General features: G+C 34.9%; 2 protein-coding genes across 2 annotated transcripts; one reads left to right on the forward strand and one right to left on the reverse strand.

Annotated features, from left to right (window-relative positions):
* The first annotated feature begins 287 nt into the window (after nt 1-287).
* Nucleotides 288-3,041, forward strand: LOC120191266. The gene is made up of 4 exons (XM_039194249.1): nt 288-420; nt 596-669; nt 879-1,653; nt 2,643-3,041. The coding sequence occupies exon 3, from the start codon at nt 909-911 to the stop codon at nt 1,341-1,343; it is 435 nt and encodes a 144-aa protein (XP_039050180.1). The 5' UTR covers nt 288-420; nt 596-669; nt 879-908; the 3' UTR covers nt 1,344-1,653; nt 2,643-3,041.
* Nucleotides 3,042-5,468: 2,427 nt separating this feature from the next.
* Nucleotides 5,469-6,025, reverse strand: LOC120191124 (E3 ubiquitin-protein ligase APD2-like). Its single transcript, XM_039194118.1, has 2 exons — nt 5,720-6,025; nt 5,469-5,640 (listed from the first exon to the last, which is right to left on the reverse strand). Exons 1-2 carry the CDS (start codon nt 5,971-5,973, stop codon nt 5,469-5,471), a joined length of 426 nt encoding a protein of 141 aa, XP_039050049.1. The 5' UTR covers nt 5,974-6,025.
* Nucleotides 6,026-13,291: the final 7,266 nt, after the last annotated feature.

The following is a 13,291-nucleotide window of genomic DNA, read 5'->3' on the forward strand; positions in this document are numbered from 1 at the left end:
AAATGCTTGGCATTTAGATGAAGTTCCAGCTTCGATCGTTAAATGTTGCTATTCCTACGCCTATGCCTATGAACTTGACCGCCCTTTCTTTCCTGCAGTTTTAAATAAATCGGTCTTCGCCTCTCTCGCTTTTAATTTCTTCTTCCTTTTTCCAAATTCAGATCTTGATAGATTTCGTTTAGTGGCGCCTTCAGGTCCGGAATTTTGCAGGAACTTAAGATTTTGTTAAAAAATTCGGATAACGTTGATTTGGTTTCATTTAATCGTGTTATTAATTGATTAATTAATCGAAAAGGGGGATTTTCTTTCTTTCTTTCTTTTTAAATCTTTCGTTTCTTCTGAAATGGCTTCGAGTTTTGATCGGTGGGAAAAAGACCCTTTCTTCTCTGTTGCTGAAGAAGTACAGCGATCTGCTGACAGGTAAATCAGTTACTTTCATCGTTTAGGGTTCCTGATTTTTTTATTTGTTTTGTTTGGTTTTATACTCATAATTCGAATCTAAAGAATTTGATTTCTAAATGATAAAATGAAGATTTAAAATTTCAATTAATCTATTGTTTGGTTTAAATTTTGGTTTGTTTTCACGCGACAACAGATGTTTCTTCTCAGTGGAATTTTGAGGAGCTTGGTAGGGATCTACGTACTACTATTAGCACTACCAAATGGCAGGTCATCTTTGTGCGTTCTATCATTATTTTCATGATTTATTCGTTCATGAATTGGTTCATGATCTTGAGGAATTGAATTTGTTTTTGCAATTAGAGGAGTTTGAAAAGGCTGTTCAATTGAGTTCCCCTAGCGAGGAAGCTAGGGATAGGCATTGTGAATTCATCTTAGCAATTAATGATCAGATTTTAAAGATTGAAAAATATTTGCAGGAATCAGCTTGTAAAGAGGTTAGGTCATCGATGCATTTGGATGAAGGTGAACCTAACGAGCTCGCTTTGTTTTTGTTTGCACCCAGAGACATGACACTTCCTTCTAAGAATCATGGTAGGGGTAATGAAGTTCGACGAGGGATGAATAGAGAATCAGCAACAGATTTGTTGAAGAATGCCGCTCTGTCTATTGAGTTGAGATCATCTGAGCCTAACAGTGAGAAGTCAGTCGGGCATAGGAGGGCTGCTGGTGCTGCTAACATTGGTGCTTGGAAGATTGCAATTGGTGATGATGTTGTACAGAAAAACACTTCCAATAGTCGGCCTTCTATTCCACCACGAAGGGCACCGAGTTCTGGTTCCCTAAGTTCCATGGAATCTGCAGCCATGGGGAAGTGGTCAAAGAATAGCTTCAGGAAGTCAAAGGCAACGACTGTCATCAAGAGTCTAAAGCAGATTTCTTGAGACCTCCCGAGTTGCCTAGGGTGAAATTCTACCACTTTATTAAATGAGTTATAGTTTTCGATATTTACTTTTCGTTACCATATTCTATGCCATTCCATTAGTGTTTATAAGTTCCTGTTTTATCTTTTCGTTCTGCAGGGGGCATGATAAATGCTATGAAAGAATAGTGGTGGTGTGGATTGTGATGATAAGCAACTTAATAGCTAGTATGGGTCTTTCCAAAAACAGCTTCGAAGGTCTCAGTATCAAACGAAAACTAACCGTTTTATCGACATAGCAGTTTGGGCTTTAATGTTCATTTGCGTGATTGGTGAGCTGTCCTCAAGTTCTCATTTTTTTTCTTCATCCTTTTTGGGTTTGTTACAGATATTTTCTGGTTATCTGTTTACGAGCAAAGCTTAATGCTCTTTATCATCAATGCAATATCTTTTTTTTTTTTAATGTGAGCAAAATATTTACCAATGTTTTCATGATTAGTGAAGTCAATTTCATTCTTTGGCTTTATCTGCACGTTGTGCCACTTAGCTTGAATGGTGAATTCTCATGGCAATGGGGCATAAGAGCGATGCATTCTGCAGAGTGACCTGAAGAAGAAAACTCCAAATGCATATCTGGACCTTATATTCCTTATTTCATAATATTAGGGAGCCATTAGAGCTTGCGATTCCAAATGCAGACTAATTGTGGACAAACGATTATAGATGAAACTAGAATCAGGTGGATATTACTTCAAAATCTTTGCAGTTTTAGGTCTTGTAGAATGCATGGCCTGGAATCTTAACAAGTTTACGAGATAAAAACAGAATATAAATATTCAATGAAATGAATTTCCTAATTGCACCATTTTTGGTCCATAGGATTGATTGCTCTTAAGAGAATTGAAATTGTAATGTTGTTATTGATAAAGATACAGCAGGTTGAATAGAATGGAGAATTCCTGGTGGTTATAAAAATAACGGTATGGAATCTATCTGGTTGAAGGATTTCAAAACAATTCGGTTTGTTGTAGAGTTTTTTGCAATTAGATGGTTAGCAAGTTGAACTTGGGTTACTTAAATGGTTTAGATAATAGCACAAATAGCCCTAGGGATTTATCTTGTGAAGGATTAACAGTATGCTGGTAGAAAACTATGACAGGCTTGAAATCACATGGGGTGTATTGAGATTTAAGTGCCTTGATATATTACGGCGATAAAGTCGTTTTCTTTGCCTCATGCGATAACGTGTAACCAAATTCATATTGTTCTAAATTTAGTTCGCCAAATTTATGATGCTTAAACTTCTTTTTATCCTATGCAGTTTTGATCGCATTGCATAACATATGAATAGGAGACACTTGGACCGGCGATTTAGAATCAGTGGCAGATTATTTGGCCGAAAGTGGTTGAGGAGTATATGATGAGCATATTATGCTTTCACTGGATGATATGCCCGGTTACGTCTTGGGCGAAGATGTCTTGGGTGAAGGTAGCATGATGAAAAGCAAGAACACCTTCTGTTCCTTCTCTTAACTACTTCTTGCCTCTCCCTTCCGACATCAATTTTTTTCTGATGAAGGGCAGGTCCCGTAGTTTAGCTAGGATCTGAGGGATTATGGAGTTGAACCGAGGCTGTTGGGTCATTTTCTTTTTTCCTTTCTGAATAGTAACATTGTATTAACAGCTTGTATCATTTGAATCATCCCTTTGCCACCTTTTTTTTGAACTTGTAACCAATTAGGATAGGAAGTGGGAAAAGGGAAAACTTCTGTTGCTACAATATTTACCAATTGATAATAGTAATCGATTTATTTAGTTGGTAACTCATCCCTATAATCATCAACTGCAGTAACCAAAAGGACTACAAGTGAAGGTAAAAAGGAACAATAATAGTACTGAATTCTTAGGCATCTTGAAGACTAAGTTCTTAGTCGTCTTGTTATGTCCGGTATCGTTGAATTCTTTTGTCGCATCCTTCCCTGCTGATTCCAGCACCTCTTCTCCTTCTGGATGTTCTTCCAGGAACTTTGTACCGTTCAGAACCTCATAGAATTAGTTAAGTCTCTGATTATTTATTACATAAAGATAAGAATATTAATCGGTTGGTTCGGGTGAAAAAGAAAGTAGGGTTACTCTGCCGGGGATGACAAGCCAACAAGCGTTCTTGGATTTGTGTTGAACAAGCTGGGAGGGTGAAAACTGTGTTTTGTCATTGTTGTTGTGAGAAAAGACTGAGAATACAGGCGAAACTGATCTAGTTTAGAAACAATGGAAGTGGGATTGCAACTGCAAGCTTGGAAATGGTAGTTCCCAGCACGCGACCTACCAATCTTGGTGATGGGAAAGAGGAGAATATGCAGGTGAATAGTGAAAGACTTAACAAAAAAAAATCCTAACTCGTCTTCTGAGTTGGTAATGGGTTAAGTGAGTTGCAGGGGACCTAGACTAGAAGGTCGAAATTGAACAAAGGACAACAACTTGGAAAGATAGGATGGTAAGCCACTCCTGACGTTCCCTGGAACAGGTTTACAAACACGACCAACGCAGAAACTCATATTAAAAGAATAAATTTATAAAGTATTGACGACACTCGTCCAACCTCTTAATCCATCCCTGATTACAAAATACACACATGATAAACTTTTCACTGAGTAACTTCATACCTCAATCTCTTGTAACTGTTAAGATTTATCAACTTTAGCCCGGGTGTTTCTTATTCAAGATTTTAAAACACTTTTAGGGTGTTAAATAAATGATTATAGATTTCAACGAATTGTTCATAAATCTTTTGCATAATGTTCATGTATTAAGCTAAATAAGTTAGTATAAACAAAATTTTTCTGTTCATTTAATAAACAAACGACCACAAACATAGGTGTATTTTAGTATTGTATAAATGTATTATTTATATTGAAGAAAGATACACATTTTAGTATTTTAGTAGTTTGGTTTAGATTTTAAGGAATTTCTTGTTTCACTAATTTTTTTCCTGAAAGTAATCCATGAAAAATTAGTTGATTTTTTGAAAAAAATAATAACATAATTTAATATTTGAATGATTTTATATAAAGTATTTTTAAAAATATTTTTAAAGAAACAAACACATTAATCGTTTCCATTTTATCTTTTTGATTTTTCATACTAAATTTGTTTCATTGATGTAAAATTACATCTGCAATATTTTGTTTTGCAATAACTAATAAATACATCAAATTATATATTATATCATTCAAATCTTTTTATATAGTTAATGTAGATGAAGAATTATTGTATTTTTATATAAAAATCCCATAAATAAACGATTATTTGAACTGTTAACCTATGAGATATAATAATTTATATTACACAACTCCCAAACTAATATCGGAGTAATGATGTTCACTATTTGCAACACTAGAAATATAATTGATTTAAAAGTATTAATACTTATAGATATTCAGATTTTGAAATAAATAGTAGATCAATGTATTTGCTTACATAGTACTTCATATTTATATTTTGGAGTATTACAGTTTGAATTTAACGCAAACTCTTAAATAGAATAAAAACGAAGTATTAAGATGAGTGTAAGACAATTTAGATTGGTATATAAATTTTATAATAATTTGATGCAGAAATCATATGAAAAACATACATATATAAAAGATTTTATTTGTTCTACAAATATTGATGTTTTAAAATAATTTTTAAAAAAATATTTAAAATAAATGATAAAATATTGAAAATATAAAAATATAAATTATTTAAAATTGTAAAATTTTAAGAGTTATTAAAAAAATTGTAGAAGACCAAAGATTAATTTAATTCGACAAAAAAAACTAAAAGCTCATAGATAAAAGAAAGTAAAAAAAAATAAACTTTAAGGATTAAGATGATTTTAAAAAAAAATAACAATTGAGGGTAAAAATGTTTTTTTATAAAATCTTTTTAGGGTAAAAAATATCATTAGACCAAAAATATATGAAACACAAAACTCATGATATTTATGCATAATAAAACTCCATAGAGACCGACATAGATTATATAAAAAGAGTTCTACAAACAACCAAACACTACATAGTTTTGCTTATGTCCATGAATGCTTATGTCCATGAAGGGAATAAGTCTGAAGCAAACATCTTTATTCAAACTGCTTAAACGACTTCCCCTATATTACATTCCTGCAAAAGCCTCCATGCATCTCCATCCTATCTCCGATGCCGCTTGGTTCGAAAACCGAAGCGCAACACTCCGTTCGCTCCTTCGGAGTAAACATCTTTCTCGCTTTCCGGATCTTCTTACGGCATATCGGACACATCTTGTTATCTTCCTCCATGACCCTGCAAATTTTTTCTGTCAGTGAGGGGTTTTAAAAGATTATATGTAGTGGAGAAGGTTGTTTTGTCTTTAAGTTTGTACCTTTTAGCACACTCATAGCATGTGGCACAGTGTCCACAAGGCACGAAGAAGCAGTTGCGTTGAACCTCATAGCATATAATGCATAATTTGGCGTCTTTGAGGTCCCTCGAAGAGCTACTTTCATCATCATTATCTTCCTCAGCACTGGTCTCGTTGGTCGGAATCGGCTTCTTTGGCAAAATAGGGTTTGTCATCATTCTCCGGTCGAAATCGCTATGGCACGACTCTTGGGCTTTCAGCAGCAGCAACATCATGATGATGAAAAGTCCTACAGATGACAAAACTATTAGCCCACCATAGCAGTTAAAACTTTAGGTCTTGTACTTTAATATGTATATGGTACCTAAAAGACCAATGTACGAGACATCTCGACTATCGTAAGTCAGCTTGACGTAACGTCCATCGACATCACTCTGAGAAAAATAGAATTTGAGTCGATATCTAACCGATAAAATTAAATCGGATTACAAAAAAGGGTTTAGAGCTTACATTATCAGGTGTTGAAACCACAACATAGTGTCTGTTGGGAAAATGAAGATCGAGAAAGCATGATCCCTTTAGCGTTGAACACACACTTGTGGCTTTTGTTACATCATAAACCATGGCTGTAACAGTTATATTAAGTGTCATCTTTATGGTTTTGGGGTTCGAGTTAATCGCACCTACATAGTAGGTGCCATCTTCTTCAATGGTGTACTCGGCTTCTTCACCTGGAATAAAACCTTTAAATAATCAACAGACAATTGTCCTGAAAGAACTAAAGATTGAAGGGATGAGTTTTACCAGTCACTGGTTCATTCAAGAAAAGGGAAAAGAAGGGAAACGTCATTATGGGCAGCAATGTGTATTCTCCTATTGTTCCTGCAAAAAACATGACTAATTCTGTAAGTTTCAATCCACATTCCAGAGGGACTAAACAGGATAGAACTCCCTTCTAGTTTAGACGGAGAGTTACAGTCAGTGTAAAGAAGACCGTGAGATAGAGAAAAATAGAGGGAAGAAAATTGTTTTAGGTTGGAAATAGAAGTGTTCGAGAGAGAAATCTCTTTTCAGGTTTTCTGATAGGCTTTAATATCGATATTTTGACAGTTGATGTCAGTCTAGGATCATCATGCATGTTAGTAAGTTGACAGATTATACATATATGACTGTCAAATATCAGATTTGGCTTTGTAAACGTCGGAGATTAAAGAGTATAGACTTAAGAACAATCTCGACCAGAGATGATGTGGTATCTTTAAAAAAAATTATTGACAAAGATTTGATAGTTTCTCTAAGACTAAGACGACTTACCTTTAACCAAAGAGACTTCAATTTGGTCTGATCTACTGGTTGGAGTGGTCCATCTCATGCAGATCTTAGAACCCTTGTTCAACCACAAAGAGTATCTCTGAAATCCAATTTCAAATCTTATCAACACAGTCATCAACCTCATGAAACATAAACCAGACATCTAATGTTACACACATACATACCTTCCGATCATATGATCCGACAGTCAAATAACTCGAATAGCTCCAATTCGCTTCCTTGTTCAGCTCAGGTTCCTCAGAAAACCCATAAACAAGAACCCCCGTACCATTTTCATCTCGTACTTTCACCTGTTCAGCAAAAACAGCACTGGTCCTCATCATCCGAGAAGAGCTCGGTCCAAGCACCATATGGAGGTCCCCATAGCACCCAACTCGGATCATCACCGCCGCTGCAAAACCAGCAAAACAAAACAACTGAAGAATCAATGGAACATAAGCATATTGATTAAAGGGAAAAGGAGAGTGAAAGAGTGACATGCCACACATCCAAAAGCACAGAGGAGGTAAGTATCGTGTCCAAGTGCCACGCCAGCGAGGGATTTGGTTAGGGTGGGTGAATGGTATCGGGTCTGGCCGGAACATGGTTGATGGGATTTGGAAAAACTAGAGAGAAATGCAGTGAAAAGTGATGAAAGGGTAGGAGAAGAGTAGTGGCTTTTATGGACGTGGGAGGAGTAACCGTTACGTTTGTGATTGGCAGGGGATTTTGGTGAAGCGTTTTGTTGAAGGTGAGGTGTTAGACAATGGCTAAAAGATGCTCGTTTTTCGAGGCCGGCGGTTTCATGCACCAATTTACCATTGGCGTCGCCAGCCAGCCGAAGGAATTCCGGGGTGAAACCAGTAGAAACGTGCAAGGCATGAAGCTTAGTAGAATAAGGACGATTTTTCTTGAGTTTTGAAATCTCTTTTTCTTGTATTATACCACTATAATTATCCTGTATTGTAAGAAAATTTAAAAAAATAGACGAGTGAGATTAATAATATAAAAGAATATTTTATAATTTAAAATTAAAAAAATAAAAATATAATACTGAAATTAATAGTAAAAATGACAATATATTCACTAGAAAAAAATAAAAAATAATTCATTCTTTTATTTTTACTCATCCCACAATTTTAAATCTGTGTAAATTTAATTTTTTTATTAAGTGTAGGGATGGACTAAGTGGGTCGGCATCCCCAAATGTTTTTAAATTATTATATATTTTAATTTTTTTTATGTATTTTCTATTGATAATTTATTTTCGTCATCTAAAATTTTATAATTCTCAACTTCTCCTAAATTTTTAGAAACTTGCCCCGATCCTAACTCTGTTAACATAAAATTTATTATTTTATAATTATTTATTATAATGACATGGATTATAAATACTTTTATTAAATAACATATATGTGATTCTATTACATTTGAAAATAAAAAAAGCCATGTCCCTAAATGCATTAGACGATTCTTTTATATAATTGTACTAGTATGTTGCTCGCTTCGCAGGGCTTGATTCATGATTCTCTATATGATCTTAAATTACTTATTATGGAAGGGAGTTCTCCATTCAATTCTTCATTTCAAGTCTCTAACGAGATTATATTTGGTCTCAACCCTAGGAGAATACTTGTTGTATTTCTCATATTTTGTTACTTTATATTTGAAGTTGATATCGAATATCTGAATTACATATAATATTGGGATATTTAAAGAAAGTGAATATACTTCTCGAGTTTTGAAGGACATTTGTTGTCTGTTATGTAGTTTACTATTTTATTTAACGTTAGCGTTGAATGTCGAACTTACAAGCAACTTTCAAGTCTTTTAGGGAAAAAAGACATTTCTCAATTCTCGGAGGAAACATGTGATCTTCAACTCTTTAAGAAAAGAAGATATATTTCTCGATTTTTGAGAGAATACGTATTGTCTATTCTATACTTACTCAGAGCTAGTAACGAGTTCTTGACTCACGTGCAACCTTCACGTCTTTAAGAAGAAAAAAGAGAGGATATTTTCTCAGTTCTTGAAGGACACGTGTTGTACATCCCATACTTTATTATTTTATTTGAAATGGATATTGAATGTGCGACTCCCATGCGATGTTTAGATATTTAAAGAAAGAAGATACACACCAAAATTCTCGGAGGATACATGTTGTCTATTTCATATTTGTTCGAATCTATCATTGAGTGCTTGACTCGTACTCGGCCTTCATATTTTCAGAAAATCAAGATACATCGATTTTTAGGGTGACACGTGTTGTTTATTCCATACTTATTTGAAGTTAACATTAACTGCTTGTCTCGCTGCGACCTTCAGGTATTTAAGAAAAATAAGATATCATGATTTTCAAGGGGATACACATGATCTATTCCACAATTATTCGCAATTAGTGTTGAGTGCTTGACTCACATGAAACCTTTGTGTCTTTAAGAAGAAAAAGACATTTCTCGATTATTGAATAGCACTTGTTGGACATTCCATACTTTATTACTTTATTTAAAGTTGACATTAATATGTGACTCACACGCGACTTTCAGATCTTTAAGGAAAAAAGATATTCCTCAGCTCTCCGGGATGCCTATTACTTATTTCATATTTGTTCAGAGCTATCATTGAGTGCTTGACTCACATACAACCATCAGATTTTTAAGGAAAGAAGATATACTCATAGATTTTTGGGGCAACACGTGTTGTCTATTCTATATTTATCTGAAACTAATATTAAGTGTTTGTCTCACATGCAACCTGCAAGTCTTTAAGAAAAGATGATACATTTCTTAATTTTTGAAAGTATGCATGTTGTCTATTCCACACTTATTCAAAGCTATTATTGAAGTCTTGACTCACGTGCGATCTTCACGTCTTTAAAAAAGAAATAGACATTTCTCAATTAGGACACATGTTGTACATCCCATACTATATTACTTTATCTGAAATGTACATTGCATATGTGACTCCCATGCGACTTTCAGATCTTTAACGAAAAAAGATACACGCCTCAATTCTTGAAGGCCACGTGTTGTCTATTTCTTATTTTTTTGAATCTATCATTGAGTGCTTGACTCATATGTGGACTTCATTTTTCAAGGAAAGAAGATATGCTTCTCCATTTTTGAGACGAGACGTGTTGTGTATCCCATACTTGCTTGAAGCTAACATTAAGTGCTTGTCTTGCGTGCGGCCTTCAAGTCTTAAAGAAAGAATACATGTTCCTCGATTTTTGAGGGGATACACTGTTGAAAATTGGTTGCAATTGGAACGGAAAGTTTGGCACCGAAAATTTGATTGTAAATTGTTGAAAGTTGGTAGCAAGTTGACAGCAAGTTGGTTGAAAAGTGATATGAGATAATTGTATATTTAATCCCTATACTTTAAGATATTTACAAGATTAGTCTTTAAATTTCAACTAAAAATATCTTAACTCATTTAGCTTCAAAACCATCCCAAATCATTCTAGCTTTCTCCAAATACTAGAGAATTTAGGGAGTTTACCTGAGAGTTATTTTCTCTTTTTTATCAAGAGAGAATTGTTATTGTTTTCTCCTTGTTAGATCGAGAGAAGTTGTAATTCCTATTTTCTCATAGTGAAATTCTTCTACTGTTGCTCGTGGTTTTTATCCTATATTATTTAGGGAGTTTCCACGTAAAATTTATGTATTCTTTATCTTCATTTTTATTTTCTCAAATTATCAGTTGCAATTTTGCTCTATCCGACAGCCGTATTCCGCAACAGTTGGTATCAAGAGCCAGATTTGAGTGTGTAATATCTACTTATTGTATTTGTGGTTGCCAGCGAAAGGTTGATCTTCCAACATAAGAAAGTAAGAAGATATTACCCATTCTTTGAGGGTTCCAGAGAACTATTCACGATAGTGAAATAGTATCCGTAATAGATGCTATGACAATGAAATTTGATATTGAAAAGTTCAATGGGAGAAATTTCTCATTGTGGAAATTGAAGATGAAGGCCATTCTGAGGAAAGATGGTTGTTTAGCAGCTATCAGTGAAAAGCCGATAGATTTCAAAGATGATAACAAATGGATCGAAATGGACGGGAATGCTATGGTAAACTTTCATCTAGCATTATTAGATGAAGTATTATCAAGCATTAAGGAGAAAAAGACAACTAAGGAGATATGAGATCATCTCACCAAATTGTACGAGGCCATCGTTGCACAATAAAATTTTCCTTAAGAGGAAATTATATACTCTCCGGATCCCAGAGTCTACTTTAGTGATGGAGCACTTAAACACACTGAACACTTTATTTTCTCAGCTTACATCTTTAAGTTGTACTATAGGAGAACAATAATGTGCTGAACTTCTATTTCAAAGTTTACCTTATTCGTATGATCAACTCATCATCAACTTGACAAATAGTAATGTCACCAGTCTAGTCTTTGATGACGTTGCAACTACTGTTCTACAAGAGGAAAATCGGCGCAAGAGCAAGGAAGACATACAAGTAAATCTGCAACAAGCAGAAGAGTTGACAACGATGAGAGGGAGATCAACAGAACGTGGCCAAAGCAGTAGTCACAAACATGGTAGATCAAAGTCGAAAAGCAAGAAGAATTTAAAGTGCTACAACTGTGGAAAGAAGGGTGACTTGAAGAATGATTGTTGGAGTCTAGGTAAAAACTCTAATCCATAAGGTAATACCGCAAACACTTCAGATGATGGAGATGCTCTATGTTGTGAAGCATCAACCACCGTGGAAGGCAGAAAAAGATTTGTAGATATATGACTCATTGATTCGGAAGCAACATATCACATGACCTCAAAAAGAGAATGATTCCATCATTTTAAACCTGTCTCAGGAGGATCTGTGTATAGTTTCAATGATCATGCCTTATAGATCGGTGGCGTGGGAACCATCAAATTGAAGATGTATGATAGAACAATTAAAGTTGTTCGAGATGTGCGGCACGTGAAAGGCCTGAAGAAAAATTTATTATCCTACGAATTGTTGGGTAATAATGCAAGCAAGACACGAAAATGAATCATGACGATGTTTCGTGGAGCGCTTGTGGTGATAAAAGGTGAAAAGATAGCAACAAACTTGTACATGCTGAAGGGAGAGGCTTTGCTAGAAGAAAAAGCCTCTGTTGCTTCATATAGTTCAGATCCTGTAATGATATGGCATCAGAAACTTGGACACATGTCAGAAAAAGGAATAAAATTACTTGTGGAGAAAAAAAACTACTTCATGGCTTAACAAATGTATCACTTACTTTGTGTAAGCATTGTATAACAAGTAAGCAACACCGGTTGAAATTCAACACGCCAAATTCTTTAGGCAAAAGTGTTCTAGAATTGGTTCATTCTGACGTATGGCAAACACCGGTTACATCCCTAGGCGGAGCAAAATACTTTGTCTCATTTATTAATGACTACTCTAGGAGATGTTCGATGTACCCTATTAAGAAGAAGTCAGATGTGTTTTCAACTTTCAAAAAAACTTCAAAGCACGGGTGGAAATTGGTTTTGGGAATAAGATCAAGTGTTTCAGAACATATAATGGAGGAGAATACATAAGTGGATAATTTGTTGACTTTTGCAGGAAAGAAGGCATTAAAAGATAGTTCATAGTGGCGAACACTCCACAACAAAATGGAGTGGCAGAGCGGACAAACATAACCTTGTTAGAAAGAACAAGAGCAATGTTGAGGGTTGCATGCCTAGAAAAATCATTTTGGGCAGAAGCAGTTAATACCACTTGTTATTTGGTGAATAGAGCTCCATCAACTGCAATAGAACTGAAGACACCAATGGAGATGTGGACTGGTAAACCAGCTGATTATTCAAACCTCTATGTATTGGGAAGTATTATGTACGTGATATACAACTCCCAAGAAATTTCAAAGATGGATCCAAAATCCAGGAAATGCACATTCTTGGGGTATACTGATGGTGTAAAGGGGTATCGCTTGTGGGATCCCACTATCCGCAAAGTGATCATTAGCAAGGATGTTATCTTTGTAGAAGATAAACTACAAATAAAAGAAGAAGATGATAGCGCTGAAAAGTCAGAGACAACACATATACACGTGGAAAAGGAGTTTGAACAAGGAGATTCTTCTGAAGTAGAACCAGTACATGATGAACAAGAACCAGAGAGTTCTGAAGCCCCAACAACTCGCCAATCAGATCGTGTGAGAAGATGTCACAATTGGCACTCAGATTATGTTATAGAAGAAAATATTGCATACTGTCTTTTAACAGAGGATGATGAGCCATCAACATTCTAGGAGGCAATAAACATCTCAGAT

This window comes from Hibiscus syriacus, unplaced genomic scaffold (genome assembly GCF_006381635.1).
Source record: "Hibiscus syriacus cultivar Baekdansim isolate YM2019G1 unplaced genomic scaffold, ASM638163v2 tig00116965_pilon, whole genome shotgun sequence".
NCBI lineage: Eukaryota > Viridiplantae > Streptophyta > Magnoliopsida > Malvales > Malvaceae > Hibiscus > Hibiscus syriacus.